The 20,810-nt window shown below is 49.6% G+C and overlaps 1 protein-coding gene across 1 annotated transcript in view; it reads right to left on the bottom strand.

Annotated features, from left to right (window-relative positions):
- The window catches only part of AMOTL1 (angiomotin like 1), an 87,993-nt gene extending 69,666 nt beyond the window's left edge, over positions 1–18,327 (bottom strand). The window contains exons 1-3 of the mRNA XM_068148735.1: positions 18,243–18,327; positions 7,848–7,983; positions 3,824–3,874 (exon numbers count right to left, since the gene is read on the bottom strand). Coding sequence (XP_068004836.1) covers positions 3,824–3,874; positions 7,848–7,932 — 136 coding nt within the window. The 5' untranslated portion in view covers positions 7,933–7,983; positions 18,243–18,327. The remainder of the gene's footprint in view (positions 1–3,823; positions 3,875–7,847; positions 7,984–18,242) is intronic.
- Positions 18,328–20,810: the final 2,483 nt, after the last annotated feature.

A 20,810-nucleotide genomic window follows, 5' to 3' on the forward strand; every position in this document is an offset into this window, starting at 1 on the left:
GAAGTCAAAGCAGACTTGATAAGCAGGGGGAAAAAAGGTGCAAGTCAGTGATCCACCCTTGGGATCCTCTTTTGGAACCCACAGAGAGGGCAAGAAACTCTTAGTCTGACCCATGGAAGGCTTTTTTTTCCCCTGCTTATGCCTGCCTTAGGCACCACAATGTGTAACGGGCTGGAATTACAGAAGTGTAATTAGACACTAAGAAAACCCTTCCAGTGTCCTGAAGCTCTGGGCTGGCTTGCCTGGGAGGGCTGCTAGGGCAGGCTGGTCCTCTGTGTGGGATGACGGGGGAGCAGGAGGCACTAGTCCTGCCATCAGACAGGAGGGAAGTGTAGCTGGCCTCTTGAAGTCCTGCTCTGACCTGCCTGTGGGTGATTTTCATGGTGATGCTGCTTTGTTATGATGTTAACATTTTGCCTCAGGACGTTGTTATTACAATGCCACTTTCCTCTCTGCTGTCAGGTGGCTGGCTTAACCAGGGCTGACTGTTTCTCACCTGCTATTCTCAGGCCCTGGTTACAGTCTCTTCAGCACAGCAGAAATCCAAGCTGCTGCTGGGATAGGCTTTGTCCTCTTTCCCTCCAACATGTGCTTGCTCTTACACCTTCATTTGCCTGGCACCACAGACCACACAGCTGTGCATGAGTCAGGTCAGGAGACTGATCCAGCTGAAAATTCACCAGCCAGGAGGGAAGTGAGAAGAGAGATCAGGTTTCAATATACTTGTTCTTCTATCTTGCATCCTTTGTCTGTCTTGTCTACCTTGGATGGAGCAATTACCTCTTGTGCTATGTTTGGAAAGCAGAGTGGAACTGTAAGGTGATACAAGCACTGGTTTGAATAATATTTTCCAGACAGAGGGGTGTCTAATGCTGCTGTGCAGAGGAAAGCAGTGTTCGAGGAATTACTGCTGTCCCTTGGCTGAGAACAGGGCAGTGTATAAGCCATGGGAGATGCAACCACTGCAGGAGGCAATGAATCACCCTGTATGGCACAGATTATTCCCCCATTAACATGAAGAGTGCCAGGAAGCCAGCTGTCCCATGTTACAGCCCCGATTCCTGCACCTCTTGGGTCCTTCCACTTTACCAGGGGTCACCCCAAGCCTCATTTTGCACATCTTAAACATCCATCTAGCTGATAATGCATTTCTTTACTAAGTTAAAAGCAAGCAAATCTTGTTGTTTGAGAGAGGGAGTTTGTTCTTTGTCATTGCATTTGCTAAGACCTGGAGAGTTTGCCAAAGATAGCAGAAATGGGCATGTGTCACTGAGGGAATGCAGAATTAGCCAGGTTGGAAAAGAGCTCTGAGATCATCCAGTCCAACCTATCACCCAACACCATCTCATCAACTAAACCATGGCACCAAGTGCCTCATCCAGTCTCATTTTAAACACTTCCAGGGATGGTGACTCCACCACCTCCCTGGGCAGCACATTCCAATGCTCAATCACTCCTTCTGGGAAGAACTTCTTCCTAACATCCAGCCTAAACCTCCCCTGGTGCAGCTTGAGACTGTGTCCTCTTGTTCTGGTGCTGGTTGCCTGGGAGAAGAGACCAACCCCCACCTGGCTACAACCTCCCTTCAGGGAGTTGTAGAGATCAGTACATTCTCCCCTGAGCCTCCTCTTCTCCAGGCTAAACAACCCAGATCAAGCAATAAAAGGAGGAATAGCAAGAAGAAAAGGAGGTGGTAGAAGCTGTCTCACTGAAAATGCATTTTAGAGTTACTTGACTTATTTTAATAGCAATCAGATAGTGAATGAGGCAGCCAAGGAAAAGCTCTTGGCACTATTCCCATTCCCTCTTAGACACTCCTCTGGGTGAACACACATGAGAGCAGTCTCTACCCTGACACCAAGTGGAGAGAGCTCACAAGGACTTCTTTAAAGTACCATCAAGTGATTTTTACATACAGAATACAGAATTACCCAGGTTGGAAAAGACCTTTGAGATCATCCAGTCCAACCTATCACCCAACACCATCTAATCAACTAAACCATGGCACCAAGTGCCTCATCAAGTGCACTTGGATAGACTGCCACTGAGGACAGCTGCCAGCCTTGCCACCCCTCCTAGCAGCAGCAAGGCATCATGGAGTTTATCAGAATCTTTGTATTTACATGATTTTTTTCAAGAACCTGGCTCTTAGCAGCAGAGGCTCACAGCAGAGGTAGTTCCACATCACCAAAATCACTCCTCTGAGCTCCTGAAATGTTACTTTTCTACCCCAGGTTTCCACCAGCGAGCAGCTCAGTGGGTGCATGTGGACCATCCTTACTGGGAACTAGGCATCATAGTATCAGTCAGGGCTGGAAGGGACCACAAGGATCATCTAGTTCCAACCCCCCTGCCATGGGCAGGGACACCCCACACTAGATCAGCCTGGCCAGAGCCTCAGCCAACCTGGGCTTAAACACCTCCAGGGACAGGGCCTCAACCATCTCCCTGGACAACCCATTCCAGGGTTTCACCACTCTCATGGTGAAGAACTTCCTCCTCACATCCAGCCTGAATCTCCCCACCTCCAGCTTCTTTCCATTCCCCCTAGTCCTATCACTACCTGAGAGCCTGCGCAGTCCCTCCCCAGCCTTCCTGTAGGCCCCCTTCAGATACTGGAAGGCCACAATGAGGTCACCTGGGAGCCTTCTCTTCTGCAGACTGAACAGCCCCAACTCCTTCAGTCTGTCCTCACAGGAGAGGTGCTCCAGCCCTCTGCTCATCCTCGTGGCCCTTCTCTGGACACCTTCCAGCACCTCCATATCCCTCTTGTAATAGGGGCTCCAGAACTGGAGGCAGTACTCCAGGTGGGTTCAGGAGTGATGGAGAAGTCATGGAACCACAGATTGAGGTCAGCAGGGACCTCTTGAGGCCATCTGGTCTAACCCTCCTGCTCAAGCAGGGACACCTAAAGCTCATTGCCCAGAAGCATGCACAGAACAGACAGCTTCTGAATGTGTTCAGAGAAGGAGAATTCATTGCTGTGAAAGTGAAGAGGAAGGTGCCCTTCCTTGGGAGGAAGGGACAGTGCTCGGTCATGCAAGGTGACAGGCACTGCAGTGTGCCAGGGCAGCTCCAGTAAGCTGCCAAAGAGCAAGCCACAGACCTCAGCCCAGTATCTCTCCCAACACATCTAATCATCACTTTCCTTTATGCTCTATTTTCATCTTTCCTCCATTTTCTCAGGTGTGGTTGGAGGCTTGATTTCCCCTTTCTCTGCATGTTAGACCTTCTGCAGGAGCTTCCCAGTGCACAGCTCAGGTTCTCACCCCTGCCTTAGCTTCTGCACCTCTAATATATCCAGTGCAGCACGTCTGTTTTGACCTTGCCACTGGGATTGGGGGAAGATCATTGCCAGATGAGGCCTCCCCATGGATCCAACCTCTGAAGCCTCCAGTTTTCACTGTCCATTTGAGGTCATTTTCACTGAGTGTCTTACTCTTCATTCTACTTCTGCTTCACGAGGGGAAAAAACCCTTCTCATCATGTTGCAAGGCATCAGAACATCACAAAAGCTCTACTAAGCCTCAAATCTCCAACCAAGAAGCAGCTCTGCATCAGACAGTGCTCTGCACAAGAAAGGTGACACCTCCTCTCCCAGGGGGGAAAAAATTCTGCACCAGTTAAACACAGAAAGATGCTAAACACCTTGAGTATCGATCTGCCCCATCTCTCTGATGGATGACATTCAAAAGCAGTACAGAGAGGAGGCACCAGCTGGGAGAAATTTATGCAGAAGAATACACTCAGACCCTGTGTTTTAAGTCATCTCCTTATTATATAGGAATAAAAGAAGAGGAAATCATATCACACATGGACTCACCCAGCTGATCCAGAGCAAAGAGGGCTGGGACACCTTCGGGGAGCTCATTGTCTGAGGGAAGAAGAACAAAGGCTTGGAAAGGTCAGCTGGAGAGGGAGGCGTAGAGAGCTGGGGTGACAGTGCTCTTCTAATCACTCTGTAGGTAAGTCTCTGCTCAACTGGCTTCCAGTTCACTCCTGGCAGCTTTTGTATGTGTGTCTTTCAATCCAGCTGTCGTTGGAAATCTCAGAGACTTGGCAGGATGAAGCCTTATCTCTGTCCAGCAGTGGCAAAGAGCAAGAGCTCTGCTGTCCCATCTCTACCCATGCTGGGGGTCTTCAGCTGTACTCCCTTTTTTTCCTGCCATGCCATAGCTCTCCACTCTCTTTCCCTGGATCACCCAGATCTCAGGGCATGGCTAGGAGCATCCTGCCTGCAGGAAAGCTTTCCTGATTGCTATAGTCTCCTCCAACAGCAGCAGCTGTCACAGGTTTAACCACTGGGAGCAGGAAAATGCTCTGACTGGGATTTTGCAGATGCTGAGCAAACTCTTCAGTCATCTAATAATAATTCTGCAAGTCAGTGCCTGTGGCAGGTTAGACCATGAGCTCTGGAAGCCTCTGAGCCAATGGCAGGGAGGTTATTTTGGATACCAAGCCAAATCCCACCAGGAGCCCAGGCAGCCTTGCCTGCTCCCAGCTGCAGGCACAGGGATTCCTCGCGGCCAGATGAACTTGCAGCCACACAGGAGCACAGGGCCAAGTGTTAAAGGCCATTTGTGCCCTGGAGCTTGTCTGTCTTGATTTTCAAACATTTCTTTCAGTGTCAAAGTGCTGCTGAATTGCAGAAACTAAATGCAATTTCAAACCCAACCCAAACCCAAGCAACAACAACGACGACGAAACCCAACTGCAAGAGCCCAAACCAACCAAGCAACCAACCCCAAAAGCCCCCAAAAGAACCCCAAAATGAAACAAAACCAAAAACCCCAAATAAACAAAGAAAAGCCAACAAGCATATGTGAAGAATGGGCTTCTTCCATGTCAGTTTTGTGGAGTTTACTTTCAGGTTCATAGCATTTTTTTTCCCATGCATAGAATCATAGAATCATAGAATCAATAAGGTTGGAAAAGACTTCAAAGATCATCAAGTCCAACCTGTCACCCAACACCTCATGACTACTAGACCATGGCTTCAAGTGCATAGGTTAGACTAAAAAGCCTTTTGATCTGGATTCTGCCCCTATGGAGCTAAGGAAGGATGTTTAAGAAGAGGGTGTGAATGACACCATATAGTGGGTGAGAACCATAGCTGTGCCATTTCATGACACCATGTAGTGGGGGACAGCCATAGCTATGACATTTCTAAGAGAGAATGGAATGGAATGGAATGGAATGGAATGGAATGGAATGGAATGGAATGGAATGGAATGGAATGGAATGGAATGGAATGGAATAGAATAGAATAGAATAGAATAGAATAGAATAGAATAGAATAGAATAGAATAGAATAGAATAGAATAGAATAGAATAGAATGGAATGGAATGGAATGGAATGGAATGGACCAGGTTGGAAAAGACCTTCAAGATCATTGAGTCCAACATATCACCCAATATCATCTAATCAACTAAACCATGGCACCAAGTGCCTCATCCAGTCTCTTTTTAAACACCTCCAGTGATGGTGACTCCACCACCTCCCTGGGCAGCACATTCCAATGGCCAATCTCTCTTTCTGGGAAGAATTTCTTCCTCACCTCCAGCCTAAACCTCCCCTGGCACAGCTTGAGACTGTGTCCTCTTGTTCTGGTGCTGGTTGCCTGGGAGAAGAGACCAACCCCCACCTGTCTACAACCTCCCTTCAGGTAGTTGTAGAGAGCAAGAAGGTCTCCCCTGAGCCTCCTCTTCTCCAGGCTGCACAACCCCAGCTCCCTCAGCCTCTCCTCATAGGGCTTGTGCTCCAAACCCCTCACAAGCTTTCCTCCCAAGATTTTGGCCCTGCTATAAAATGTGGTTAGGCCCTTCAGTTAGAAAAAGCTGTGAGCCATTAATTCAGGATAGCAATGGGCTGGATGCAAAACCAAAGGTCAGCATGGGTCTACATTTAACTGGTTTGCATTTTTATATACTCCTGATGGCAGGAACTCAGCCCTGCTCTGATTTGGACTTGATGGTTTTGAAGGTCTCTTCCAACCTGGTTCATTCTATTCTATTCTATTCTATTCTATTCTATTCTATTCTATTCTATTCTATTCTATTCTATTCTATTCTATTCTATTCCGTTCCATTCCATTCCATTCCATTCCATTTTACTTGAAGCCATGGTTTAGTTAGCCCTGAGGTGTTGGGGGATAGGTTGGACTGGATGATCTCTGAGGTCTTTTTCAACCTTATTGATTCTGTGATTCTATGATTCTGTCACAAAAATGTCACTGAGTGGTGCTTGGCTGGGAAGACTGAGCCCTGGGCTGCTGGGTTCAGCAGTATAAACCATCTTATCTAGTTCAACTCTTATGGAAAAGGAGTCTGTGCCACCTCTCAGCCTGTCCCCTTCCCAAGGCATCTGGTCTATCAGCAGGAAGCTGAGGGAAACAGATGGAGATAAGTGAAGCATTTCACCAAAGCAAAATGTTTCCGTTCCCAAGGTGCTGTGCTCTGGCAGGCTGGGGCTTTGTTGTGGTTTTAGTCTGGGGCACACTGCGTCCCAGACAAACAAGGAGCTTTGCCCAAGGAGGCACAGCTCGTGCTGGCCCAGGGGATGGGGACCTCCAGTGACAAGGATGAGCTGGGGCTGGGCAGTGAGCATGTGTGGCTGCTTCTGCCAAGTGTTTGAACAGGGATTGAAGAGCAAATCACAGCAGACATCTGGAAATTACAGTCTCACAGTATCACTAAGGTTGGAAGAGACCTCAAGGATCATCAAGTCCAACCTGTCACCACAGACCTCATGACTAAACCATGGCACCAAGTGCCACATCCAATCCCCTCTTGAACACCTCCAGGGATAGGGACTCCACCACCCCCCTGGGCAGCACATTCCAATGACTAATGACTCACTCAGTGAAGAACTTTCTCCTCACCTCCAGCCTAAACCTCCCCTGGTGCAGCTTGAGACTGTGTCCAATTGTTCTGGTGCTGGTTGCCTGGGAGAAGCAACCAACCCCTTCCTGGCTACAACCTCCTTTCAGGTAGTTGTAGAGGGCAATGAGGTCTCACCTGAGCCTCCTCTTCTCCAGGCTAAACAACCCCAGCTCCCTCAGCCTCTCCTCACAGGGCTGTGCTCAAGGCCTCTCCCCAGCCTTGTTGCCCTTCTCTGGACACGTTCAAGTGTCTCAATGTCCTTCTTAAACTGCAGGGCCCAGAACTGGACACAGGACTCAAGGTGTGAGTAGGTAGAGATGACTTGAGAGAGGAAATAGTTCTGCTGGCTGGTTCCCATCTATCTGCCCTGAGTGCTTGCCCAAGAGTGACAATCTCTGCAGAGCATGGACACCAGCCTTGGGTTGGGAGATGTTGTGTTATGCTGTGGTGGCCTGACACCTTCAATGGTCCTGCACAAGGAGCCAGAGCAGCCCTCCTGTCAGTGCTAGGACAGCGTGTCTCCTTGGAGCCACCCTAAATGTCCCCATGCAAATACAGCTGAAGAGAGAAGGGGGTGTTTTACTGCCTCTCCTCCTCACTCCTCCCCAACCACTGTCATCTGCAGAGTCCTGCTTGTGAAGAATGAGCATGGTCACATCTAGCACAACAGGCATCCTAACTTGCCAAAAGGTGAGTGCTGGTGAGGTTTTGGGTCCTTTTTGGTACCAGCTTACTCCAGAGAAGGAAGACACAGATCAATTGCCTGTGTCTGTGGGCCAGCTCCTGGCAAGACACTGCAGCTTGGATCAAACCTTTCTCACCTTCATACTCAGTACTGCCTTGCTCTGGACATGGCCCAGCCAAACCCCTGGGACCACTTGCAAGCACAGGGAAGGGCAGCAGCACATTGGGAAGGCTTCCAGCACATACACTGGGTGGATTAGAAAGTATCAATCATGTCCTACCTCCTTTCACACTGGCAAAGGAATGGATTCCACCATGAGACAACCAGTTGGTTTCATCCAGCTTCCAGTTTTCACCAGGGTCCATCTCTGATCTGCAGCATCAAAGATCTACTTGCAATGCTTCCTCCTGCTCTCTCTGGGGAATAACCAGAAGATACTCTGAGTGGCTGTTGTTGTTCACACCGTGGCCAGCTGCTGAGAACCTTCCCTCAGCAGAGGGAAATGTCTTGTCAGTATTGCAGGGAAAAAAATGGGGAAGAACAAAAGTCTCACAGCTCACAGGGGACTGTTGGACCAAGGAGTAGCTGCCTCTGCCAAGACTTAGCACATCAGCAACTCTCCCTGCTGTGTCAAAAGGCCACTGATGCTTGGACCTCTGCCATTATCTCTTGTCAGTCTAACTTACACAGAGCAATTCCTAGTGCCTAGTACAGGGATGGGATTTTACTGCTGAGCAGGGTGACATTGGGGGTGGGTGTCTCAGCTCTACAAGCCCAGCCTGACTGCACCCCAGGGGCCCAGCTGGTGAGAGGAGTGGGGAAGAGTTTCTGGCTGGGAGTTACCAGCTCCACATTACAAGCCAATGCAACCACCGGCTGCTTGGCTCTTGCAACAGCTTCACTCCTGGCCCCCAGGCACCAGGGAAGGATGGAAATTATTGAGCAGTTAAAGCTGGAGCTCTTAACACACAAAAGTTCTCCCTTTCTGGTGTATGCATTGAGTTATTTTCCTGGCTACTCACCACTCAGTGCAACCTACAGCTTTGCTGCAGCGGACAGCCCGTGGGAACATGCAGAGACATTACCCATCCCTGCCCCCTTGTGCACCTCTGGGAGGGTGAGCACAGAGAGGCATTTCATCCATCCCTACATTTCCAGGATTACAAGGATTTGGGAGGGAACTGAATTCTTGCAGCACCAACAACCTCTAATTTATTATGGATGCAGGAACCAATATTGACAGGCACCAAAAAGTTACTGCAGAGGTTTCTTGCCTCTGTGAGTAGATGCTGAAGAGGAGGTGACAAACAGGGACTGCCCATAACCAAACCCACACCTGAAATGGCATTGATAGAATTTGTTTCATGGTGAAGTGAGTGCTTGAGACCTGCCACACTGAAAGCTCTGCATCTCTACACAGTTCCTGATTTTCAGCCTCACTATTTGTCAGAATCTGTTGTGATTTAATACTGTCAGGGCCCTGAACTCAAAGCATTCCTGGGAGAAATGGGCAGGTAGTGATGGAGGGATTCCACCACAGCCATCACTGCTACCTTAGGACACCAAGCAAAGACAGACAAATAAGCCCTGGCCCCATAGGGAAGCAAAGCTGGAGAGTGGCCAGGCAGAAAGGCACCTGGGGGAACTGGTTGAGAGTAGGCTGAATATGAGCCAGCAGTGTGCCCAGGTGGCCAAGAAGGCCAATAGCATCCTGGCCTGCATCAGGAACAGTGTGGACAGCAGGAGCAGGGAAGTCATTGTGCCCTGGACTCAGCACTGGTTAGGCCACACCTTGAGTCCTGTGTCCAGTTCTGGGCTCCTCAGTTTAGGAAAGATGTTGAGTTGTTGGAAGGTGTCCAGAGAAGGGCAACAAAGGTGGGGAGGGGTTTGGAGCACAGCCCTGTGAGGAGAGGCTGAGGGAGCTGGGGTTGCTTAGCCTGGAGAAGAGGAGGCTCAGGGGAGACCTTCTTCCTGTCTACAACTCCCTGAAGTGAGGTTGTAGCCATGTGGGGGTTGGACTCTTCTCCCAGGCAACCAGCAGCAGAATGAGAAGACACAGCCTCAAGCTGTGCCAGGGGAGGTTTAGGCTGGATGTTAGGAAGAAGTTCTTCCCAGAAAGACAGATTGCCCATTGGAATGTGCTGCCCAGGGAGGTGGTGGAGTCACCATCACTGGAGGTGTTTAGGAGGAGACTTGATGGGGTGCTTGGTGCCATGGTTTAGTTGGTGTTGGGTGATAGGTTGGACTCCATGATCTCAAAGGTCTTTTCCAACCTGGTTAATTCTATTCTATTCTATTCTATTCTATTCTATTCTATTCTATTCTATTCTATTCTATTCTATTCTATTCTATTCTATTCTATTCTATTCCATTCCATTCCATTCCATTCCATTCCATTCCAAATCATGGCTAAACTACACCAATGCACTTTCCAAGCACTGCTGCATCAAAGCTACCATCCCATCAGGAGGAGATGCTGGAGCTGGGGGTGCTGCAGAAAGGAGCAGCAGCCTCATATTGCTGTCTCATCCCTGTGGCTCCTGGCTGAAAGCTGTGCCCCAGCTTGCTGCCAGGCCTTACCAGGGTGATTCATAGCTGTGCCAGTGCTTCCCTGGCTGGGCAGAGCTGTGAGTGGTCGTTTCACAGGGTGTCTTGCTCAACATCTTAATTAAGAAGAATTAAACCCTTGTTTGCATGTGTTTGCTGAGCAGCAAACAGGACCAGTCACTGCTGCCTGTGGGTGGAGCCTGACTGGGGTTTTTGATCTTGCATATTCACCTGAAGGGCAGCAAACAGGTACTGAAACTCTGGGTGGATTTGGGTTGAATAGGTAATGAGTTTCAGCTGAAAGAGAAGAAAAAGGAAGGAGAAGGAGAAGGAAAAGCAGCAAGGCTGAATTTTGGCATTTAAATAAAAATGAAGCCATTTTTGGGTCATTCTTCCCAACTCTGTTTTTTGTTTGACAGTGACCCACTTTGCTTTACCTTTCATTTTTCTTTTCTTCTGCCTTTTTTTCCTTTAAGTTATGAAAAGCACTAAATAATCTCACAGCAGAGTGTCTCCTGCCATGCTTATGAAAAGCAATCCAGAAAAAGAGAGAGAAAAGAAACATTCCCCTATAGGGGAGGGTGACCCAAAACAAAAAGCATCTTTGATTTTACCATTCAGCCACTGAAATGAAAGAGCTTTTATTTGTACAGCCCCGCTCCTGAAAGGCATCCTGACAGCCTGTACTGCTGGCCATTTATTCTTTCCACCTGCCCAGGGAGAGGTTTGGCTGCAAGTTGAGTGGAAGTGTCAGGGAGAAAGAACGAAAGGGCAATTTATCCACATAGCAGAGGAGATAAAATGGCTTTTGCATATTCACTCATTTACCTGAAAGAAGAAAAAAAGCAAGCATTCAGACCTCAGCTCCTTGCCCCCTGTTCCCCTCTGTTCAGAATGATGTAGACATGAAATAGTAGAGACAGAATACAGAATTACAGGATCCTAACATCCAATCTGAATCTATCTGAATGATTTCTATTTTGTTCCACTCCCCCTAGTCCTGTCATTCCCTGACAACCTAATGTCCCTCACCTCCTCATTTCCCCCCTTTTCCCCTCAAATCCCAGAGCACCTGGGCTCTGCTGGAGTCTCCTCCCACCCCAGGTGTGGCCACTTGGCCCTCCCCACCCACTGCCCTATTTAATCCCCCCCAGGAAGGGCAGCAGCCCCAAGCTGAGCCCATCTGGGTTGAGGATCCTCCTCTTCTCACTGGTGAGTGCCCCTGGTGCACACTGGGTGTTGGTGGTGGTGACAACAAAGGCCGGGGGGCCTGGTGGCCCCCTGGTTGTTAGGGCAATGATTGATGACTCCTCCAGTATCACCCATGGGTGCTGGCTGGGCTTCCTCACTGGGGCTGAGCTCCTCTGGGTGGTATCTTGGCTGGTGAAGGCTCTGGCTCTGAGATGGGTGCAAGAATGGTGGTGGTGGAGCAGCAGCTGTTCAGCCATAAGATGTTATGCTAATTACAGAACACAGAATTAGCCAGGTTGGAAAAGACCTAAAAGATCATAAAGCTCAGTCATTGGTGTAGCTTTGGGGCATCCATGCCTTCCCTTCACAGCAGAGCTTGGTGCTAGCAGAGGCTGCTGGTGTCAGGTCTTCTCATCCATTGACACAGAGCATCCATTATGCCTGCCCTCTGCTGCAGCCCCTCAGCAGGATGTGATGGAATGGAAAGGGATGGGTATGAACATGACTCAGGGATGAGTATTTGCATTGGTGTCCATGCAATGAGCTTCTCACTAAAAATGCTAAGCCAAAAGAAAGAGGTATTGCTGCTCAGCCTGGTGTCTCACAAGGGCTGGGATTCATGCTCCAGCTGCAAGAATCACAGTTCAGTCAACACTGATTACCTCCAGCTTCTAAGAGGAAGACAAATTGGATGTCAGATTTTCCAAGGTGCCTGCACTGAGAGCTTGTGCTCAGCCTTCACTTTGGACAGGGGGAGCTCATTTGGCACACCAGTCCTCTAAGACTCACATTCCTGCTCCAGATCATGTCCTGACACAATACATTAAAAATCCCAAGCCAAACACCAGCAGGGGCTGAATTAATTAAGACCCTTTCACTTTACCTGAATAGAATGGAATTAACCAGGTTGGAAGAGACCTTTGAGATCATTGACTCCAACCTATCACCCAACATCATCTAATAAACTAACCCATGGCACCAAGCACCCCATCCAGTCTCTTCCTAAACACCTCCAGTGATGGTGACTCCACCACCTCCCTGGGCAGCACATTCCAATGGCAAATTACTCTTTCTATGAAGAACTCCTTCCTAACATCCAGCCTAAGCCTCCCCTGGCACAGCTTGAGACTAACACTGACATGGATCACAAACCACTGCCCATTTCTGGCCTAACCTTCAAATATCTTCCAAACTGCAGAATAAAACAGCATAACACTGGAAATACTATTTCAGCACCCCCTGTAATCTGTAAGAAGTGGTGGTTGGAGGACAAGCCCCAGTTAAGCTCCTCTTCTGGAGTTTGAGCCAAGCTGCCATTCCCAGTTTGAGCCAAGCTGCCATGCAGCCTCTCTGGGCATTCAGCAGTTGCATGGGGATTCCTTCCCCTCCCTTTTTTTTTTTTCCTTCAAGTACAATAAACAGCAGAATTCACAGAGCCAGAACAGCAGGAGAATAAAAGTTAATGACCTGAGACTAACCCAGACAGACAAGAGATTGGAGTCCAATCCTAGATACTCCAGCAGACAGGGGCTTGATCTGGAGGACAAGAAGGAACTGGCAGTGTTTGCCCAAATGCTGACTCCATTCATGTGGCTCACATAGAATAGAATAAACCAGGTTGGAAGAGACCTTCAAGATCATCATGTCCAACCCATCAACCAATCCAACACCACCTAAACAACTAACCCATGGCACCAAGCACCCCATCAAGTCTCCTCCTGAACACCTCCAATGATGGTGACTCCACCACCTCCCTGGGCAGCACATTCCAATGGGCAATCACTCTCTCTGTATAGAACTTCTTCCTAACATCCAGCCTAAACCTCCCCTGGTGCAGCCAGAGACTGTGTCCTCTTGTTCTGGTGCTGGTTGCCTGGGAGAAGAGACCAACCCCCACCTGTCTACAACCTCCCTTCAGGTAGTTGTAGAGAGCAATAAGGTCTCCCCTGAGCCTCCTCTTCTCCAGGCTGCACAACCCCAGCTCCCTCAGCCTCTCCTCACAGGGCTGTGTTCCAAACCTCTCACCAACTTTGTTCCCCTTCTCTGGACTCGTTCCAGCAAGTCAACCTCCTTCCTAAACTGAGGGGCCCAGAACTGGACACAGGACTCGAGGTGCAGCCTAACCAGTGCAGTGTACAGGGGCACTGCCCCTGCTGGCCACACTGTTCCTGATGCAGGCCAGGATGCCATTGGCCCTCTTGGCTGCCTGGGCACACTGCAGGCTCATGTTCAGCCTACCATCAACCAGTACCCCCAGGTCCCTCTCTGCCTGGCTGCTCTCAGCCACTCTGACCCCAGCCTGTAGCACTGCATGGGGTTGCTGTGGCCAATGTGCAGAACCTGGCACTTGGATGTGTTCAATCTCATGCCCTTGGCCTCTGCCCATCTGTCCAGCCTGTCGAGGTCCCTCTGCAGAGCCTCTCTACCCTCCAGCAGATCAACTCCTGCCCCCAGCTTGGTGCCATCTGCAAATGTACTGATGATGGACTCAGTGCCCTCATCCAGATCATCAATAGAGATGTTAAAGAGCACAGGGCCCAGCACTGCTCCCTGGGGCACACCACTGGTGCCTGGCTGCCAGCTGGCTGTGGCACCATTCACCACCACTCTCTGGGCTCAGCCTCCAGCCAGTTCCTAACCCAATGCAGTGTGCTCCCGTCCAAAACCACAAACCAGATGCTGCTGAGCAAGGATGCAGACACTGTACAAAGGGTCTTGCATTTACTCTGAGCCATCTTATCTCCTTGCATATGGTTCAGCCTCAGAGCTCTAGCTGCATCTACCTACTTGACTGAGGGTAAAAATCAGTGGGATCTTCCAGAAGATGCTGACTCAGCTGCTTCCCCTCTCCTCTATGATGAATGGAGGAAGACATAGTTTCATGAGATCCTCAGTTGAATCTGACCTGGGCATTGCTAGGGGTGGTGACCACCTACAACTGGTAACCACCTAGAGCTGGTAATAAACACACACCACCTTGATGGTCCGAGCCCCCAGAGTAGCACACAGGAGCTCTCTGTGCTTAATGACTTTTTCTTGTTTAGATGAACAACTCTTGTAGAACCTAAGAAAAGCTCACAGATGAACCCTTCTGAGCAGGATCTGGCCTGGGGCAGTCAGCCAATATGATGTGGATACAACTGGTTTCTGGCCAGCTGAGCAGTCCCAAGCCATACCTTCAGAAGGTCTCAGTGACTAAGCCAGAGCAGGTGACTTCAGAGCCACAACCAGTATATTGCAACACCATGGAAAGAGGGAGTGAGTTTCAGCAGGACTGGAGCAAGAAAAAGGTCTACACAACAGCTGATGTGGCCACCAGCCAGAGGAGTTCTGGTAGCTGGAGCAGCAGGAAGGACACCAAGGAGTGTGGGGTTGGCTGTCACTTTGGTGAGGGAGGGTGGGACGGGGGAAAACTCTCTCATTCTGCTCACATTGCAAACCCTTCAGTGAGGGTTTGCCACTGCTAGTATGTTATCATAGAATCAATAAGGTTGGAAAAGACCTCAAAGATCATCAAGTCCAACCTGCCACCCAACACCTCAGGACTAATTAAACCAAGGCTTCAAGTGCCACCTCCAATCCTTTTCTGAATACCTCCAGGGATGGTGACTCCACCACCTCCCTGGGCAGCACATTCCAATGGCCAATCACTCCTTCTGGGAAGAACTTTCTCCTCACCTCCAGCCTAAACTTCCCCTGGTGCAGTCTGAGACTGTGTCCTCTTGTTCTGGTGCTGGTTGCCTGGGGCTTGGTACCTGGCTACAACCTCCCTTCAGGTAGCAAGCAGGAAGGTAGCAAGAAGGTCTTCCCTGAGCCTTCTCTTCTCCAGGCTAAGCAACCCCAGCTCCCTCAGTCTTTCCTCACAGGGCTGTGCTCAAGACCTCTCCCCAGCCTCGTTGCCCTTCTCTGGACATGTTCAAGTGTCTCAATGTCCTTCTTAACTTGAGGGGCCCAGAAGTGGACACAGCACTCAATCCTCATCTGTGCACTCAAGCAATTTGTGGAATGTGGGTCACCAAAGGGATAAGGTGGACATCCAAGGTGGGACAGTGCCTGAGGCAGGAAAAAGGAATGGAAGGGGACCTTGGCTCAGCTGGAGAAGAGCAAGATAACTCAGGCAGTTTGTGGGTAAAGGTCTTGGGCAGCAGTCTTGCAGCAGACACAGGTGGGATTAAATGCTACGAGACAGATTCCTTTCCCTGGGATGTTTCACAGAGCCCTGCAAAAATACTGGGGTAGGAATACAGCCTCTCTGATGCCCCACGCTCACCCAAATGGTACGCACACCCTTATGATGCCCCTTCCAACTCAGTGCTCCCTAAAAAGGTGTATACACCCTTATGGTGTCTGCACAGTAACCCAGATTCTGCCCTCTGCCAAAGAGCCCATAGGACTTAAAGCACCCCCTGACCCTCCATTTTGCTCAGAGCAAAAATGTTATGTGCCAAAAGGGCCCAGTATGCCAAAGGTGGGAGGAGTGCCAAGGTGAAGTCACATTGCTTGGGCAAGCAGCAGCTGCTCTTGGGCAGGTACTGCTGCCCTACAAAGGCGTCACCTTTCTGCACCCTCCTCTCCGTACCTATTCATCTGCCCAAGGGCAATAGGAGTGGGAATGAAAGGGTTTGACCAAGCCTGACAGAGCTGAGCAGAGCAGGATCAGGCCTTGCAGAAGGACAACACAAACCCATGTAACTGGGAGCAGGATGACCATAGCAAAGGGGATAAGGCAATAAATTGCTTCCCCCATGCGGTAGAGCTCAGCCTGACAGCTGCCTTTAATCATCCACTGCTGTTCTTTACTGTCTTGGATGTACTTTCCTTTAATTAGCCCAAAAGGTGACTAATGAGCTATTTGTTAATGGCATCATTCACAAAGCTCTATTTGTAGCTAGTCTGACAGAGGTGGGTTTTTTTCAAAGCAGCAAGTTTCAGGCAGCTGGCAGAGAACATGATCACAAGCTCATTACATGAGCTCATGGCAGTTATCTCCAACTAATACATCATTAATCTGATCTTACAGCAGCTAGAGGAGAAGCCCAGAGCCAAGGAGCACTTGAAGGCTCCACAGTCCTCAGGACAGAAGCCTTTTGGAAATAAAAGCTGCAGGCTTACACACTGCAGTCTTACACACTGCAGGCACATGCCAGGGCAAGCTGCAGATTTGCATAGCTCCCCTTGCCCTGATGAAGGAAAATGTTCAGGAGCCAGGGAACACATGGTTTCCTCTAAGGGGAGCCTTCCCAAGAGCACAGCTGTTGTCCTCCTGCCTTCAGTTCTAGGGGACAGCAAGAGCAGGAAAGGGGTCGGTGACAGGCTCCCAACATCACTCTAGGACCTCAAGGCATTTCTGAGGAGCCCTCAGTATGACAAAGCCCTTTTGGAGCAGTCTGGTCTCAGGGGAGATATCGGCAGGCGGGTAGTTTAAGGCTGACTGCAGTAATGAGGACAGGCACTGTAAGCTTCTCTATGTCCTCCATATCCCTTTAGATATAAAAGTAGGAGACAAATCAATAACTACCTCTCTATTTACATGCCATGGTTTCATTTGAATAGCTCATCCCTAGCTAAGGACACACATCTGCACACACACAGATACTCAGGAATGGAAAGGAAAAGAATAGAATGGAATAGCATAGAATAGAATAGAGCTAACCAGGTTGGAAAAGACCTTTGAGATCATCAAGTCCAACCTATCACCCAACAGCATCTAATCATAGAATCCACTAAATATGAATTCCAAATATGAATTAGAATTAGAATTAATCAGGTTGGAAAAGACCTTTGAGATCATCAAGTCCAACCTATCACCCAACACCATCTGATCATAGAATCCACTAAATATGAATTCCAAATATGAATTAGAATTAGAATTAGAATTAATCAGGTTGGAAAAGACCTTTGAGATCATTGACTAAACTATGGCACCAAGCACCCCATGCAGTCCCTTCCTAAACACCTCCAGGGATGGTGACTCCACCACCTCCCTGGGCAGCACATTCCAATGGCCAGTCTCTCTTTCTGTAAAGAACTTCTTCCTAACCTCCAGCCTAAACCACCCCTGGTGCAGCTTGAGACTGTGTCCTCTTGTTCTGGTGCTGGTTGCCTGGGAGAAGAGACCAACCCCCACCTGGCTACAACCTCCCTTCAGGTAGTTGTAGAGAGCAAGAAGGTCACCCCTGAGCCTCCTCTTCTCCAGGCTAACCAACCCCAGCTCCCTCAGCCTCTCCTCACAGGGCTTGTGCTCCAAACTCCTCACCAGCTTAGTGGCCCTAGAACACAAGCTTGAAAAGCTTTGAAAACACTCGGTTAATTTCAGCCAAGCTCTTACTTTCACTTCTGAGCAAGAGTGCCCCCCCCCCCCCCCCGAATGGTCCCATAGGAGTTCACAAACCTGTCTCTGCATCCTGCAGGCACAAGAGGCTACCAGGAGCCACCTCCCAGCAGCCCAGGACCACCACTCTGATGGCAAGGAACAGGAGGTGCTGGGATCACGTCAGTCCAAATTTGGGCTGGGTTCAGGCTGTGTAAGGTCCTTCACGTTATCACTTGAAATAAAATCTCCCTTCCTCCTCTGGTTTTCTTCCAAAATCAGCAAATTAGTTGCAACTCAGTGACTCAAACGCTAAAGCACTCGAAGCACAGCCTGTGTCTCCCTTTGTGTCTTTTGCAGGGCTGCCTGTGCTGAACCAGTGACACCAAACACCACCACACCTCATTTCTGCCGGTTATCTTCACAGGCAATTAACTCCCAGCTTATTTTAGCCACAGCAATCACTTTTCTATTTCAGAGAGAAAAATCCTCTGTGCTGTGCCCGTGACCCCCCGAAGGAACACGACTGCTTGATCTTTTGCACCCACAGTAGAAAATGTTTCAATCCCAGGCTCAGTTTGGGGAAGGCATTTCCAAAGCTGGAGAAATAGAAACAGTGAAACTTACCTGACAGCAGGGAGGTGACTTCCCCGGTGACAGAAAGCCTCTGTGCCTTGGTGCTGCAAGAGCTAAGCTTTCTCGGGCAGAGGTTTGTCCTCTATTGGGTAAGGGCTCCAGGAAAACTATGCAGCCATTGCCTGGACTTGCTTTGCTTTGGGTAGGTAAGTCACTGGAATTCAGAGAGCTTCAAAATGCTCTACACTACCTGCTGGTGTTGTGGTTCCCACAGGAATGTGAGGTATGCCTTTGTCTTCCTGAGTCATATAATTATCTTTGGGGAAAAGTAACCCATGGTGGTACAGCAGAGGGGCAAATAAAAACCCCAGCTGGCCATGCAAATCCCTCGACAGTCAGCAGTAGCCCTGCAAGGACATCCTCTCGTTTGGCCTATTTGTGTGTTCCGAGTGTCAAGGCTGGTGGAGATGCTGGGCTGTCCACTTGCATTCCTGCCGCCCCCAACAGCCTGCAGCAGCACGTGAGAGAAGTGCCGAGGAGAAGGAGAGGCACGGTCTGGAAAGCAGTCACTGCTCTAGGAAAGCTCATCTGAAGCTCAGAGCATTGCACAGGTTATGAGGTGGCCTCTGGCCAGGAAAGCTGGTGGGGGGGTTTGGAGCACAAGCCCCATGAGGAGAGGCTGAGGGAGCTGGGGTTGCTTAGCCTGGAGAAGAGGAGGCTCAGGGGAGACCTTCTTGCTGTCTACAACTACCTGAAGGGAGGTTGTAGCCAGGTGGGGGTTGGTCTCTTCTCCCAGGCAACCAGTACCAGAACAAGAGGACAGAGTTTCAAGCTGTGCCAGGGGAGGTTTAGGCTGAATGTTAGGAAGAAGTTCTTTACAGAAAGAGAGATTGGCCATTGGAATGTGCTGCCCAGGGAGGTGGTAGCATCACCACCACTGGAGGTGTGTAAGAAGAGACTGGATGAGGCACTTGGTGCCATGGTTTAGTTGATTAGATGGTGTTGGGTGATAGGTTGGACTGCTGATCTCAAAGGTCTCTTCCAACATGGTTAATTCTATTCTACTCTAAAGGTAGGGTGAAACAGTCCCTGATGACTGCTGTTAATAGAGGCTGAGTCATCAGGGATATGGGCTGAAAAAACCGAGGTGGTGTGGTGATGTCTGGGCTAGTTACATCTTGATAAGGATGGTGGGTGTCTTCCTGGGGTTTCCGTTGAGTCAGAAGCACCTGGGGAAAGGTGAGAGCAGGAAAGGGATTTCTGCCATGATCAAATGCCACCTCAGGCAGACTGAAAAGAGGAATAGATACCACAAAAGAGCAGGATACCAATGTGAGTGAGTGGCCAGAGAAGCACTTTGTGCTGAACATTAGAGGAGAGAAGGCTGAGAATGGAGAGCAGACAGTGAAGGGAACCTTGATTACACCATCTTCTCTCAGGGAAGAATATCAGCTTACCACAGAGCAAATGGCTCCACCAGATGTTCATGCCCTGCTATGCTTTTTCAGAGCTGCCAGTTCCCCTGGATGACTTAGAACAAGGCCATCTCAGAGGTGAAGCTCCAGTTCATGCACGGCAGCAGCAAATTCACTTAAGCGTAGGCAGTCCGTGCCTCTGAGGCAGATGTGAACCGACCTTGGGTTATGCTTCATCTCCTGAAAGACCATCCATCACCTCCACTGGCAGCTTCCTACACTCAACATTTCAACATTATGAGCTTAGCTGTGAAGGACTTCCAGCCATCAGTTTAGACAGAAATCCTCATGCCTGGGAGGCAAACCACTCTGATTTCCAGGGCCAGGAGGGCTTCAGACAGCCACATGTGCTGAATGACAAAGACAAACGTGCTGTGCAGTCTTTGAGCCAGCTCTGGCTGGTGGCCTTTCCAACTGGAGCTCAGTTCTATCACCCTGTCTTGGCTTTGGCCAGCATTGCCTAGTGCCTTCAACAGTGTCTGGCTGTGCTTGACGTCTTTGCACGGCACACCAGGCTTGAGGTGGGTTGCAGGCTGCCTGTGCATTCAGGAAGTCAGAGGGTCCAGGAGCAGCAGGTATCAGCTGGGGAGCAAAGATTTTCAAGACCCACACCTGCTCCAGAGGTGTGTCTCAGCTCTGACCACAAAGACCACAGTACTCAAGGCCACACCTTGAGTCCTGTGTCCAGTTCTGAGCCCCTCAATTTAAGAAGGGTATTGAGACACTTGAAGGTGTCCAGAGAAGGGCAATGAGGCTGGGGAGAGGTCTGGAGCACAGCCCTGTGAGGAGAGGCTGAGGGAGCTGGGGTTGTGCAGCCTGGAGAAGAGGAGGCTCAGGGGAGACCTCATTGCTCTCTACAACTACCTGAAAGGAGGTTGTAGCCAGGTGGGGGTTGATCTCTTCTCCCAGGCAACCAGCACCAGAACAAGAGGACACAGTCTCAGGCTGTGCCAGGGGAAGTTTAGGCTTAAGGTCAGGAAAAAGTTCTTCCCAGAAAGAGTAATTGGCCATTGGAATGTGCTGCCCAGGGAGGTGGTGGAGTCACCGTCCCTGGAGGTGTTCAAGGAGGGATTGGAGGTCACACTTGGAGCCATGGTTTTGTAGTCATGAGGTCTTGGGTGACAGGTTGGACTTGATGATTTCT

Source organism: Melanerpes formicivorus, unplaced genomic scaffold (genome assembly GCF_026170545.1).
Source record: "Melanerpes formicivorus ecotype bairdi unplaced genomic scaffold, bMelFor1.0.p_v2 SCAF_1, whole genome shotgun sequence".
Lineage (NCBI taxonomy): Eukaryota > Metazoa > Chordata > Aves > Piciformes > Picidae > Melanerpes > Melanerpes formicivorus.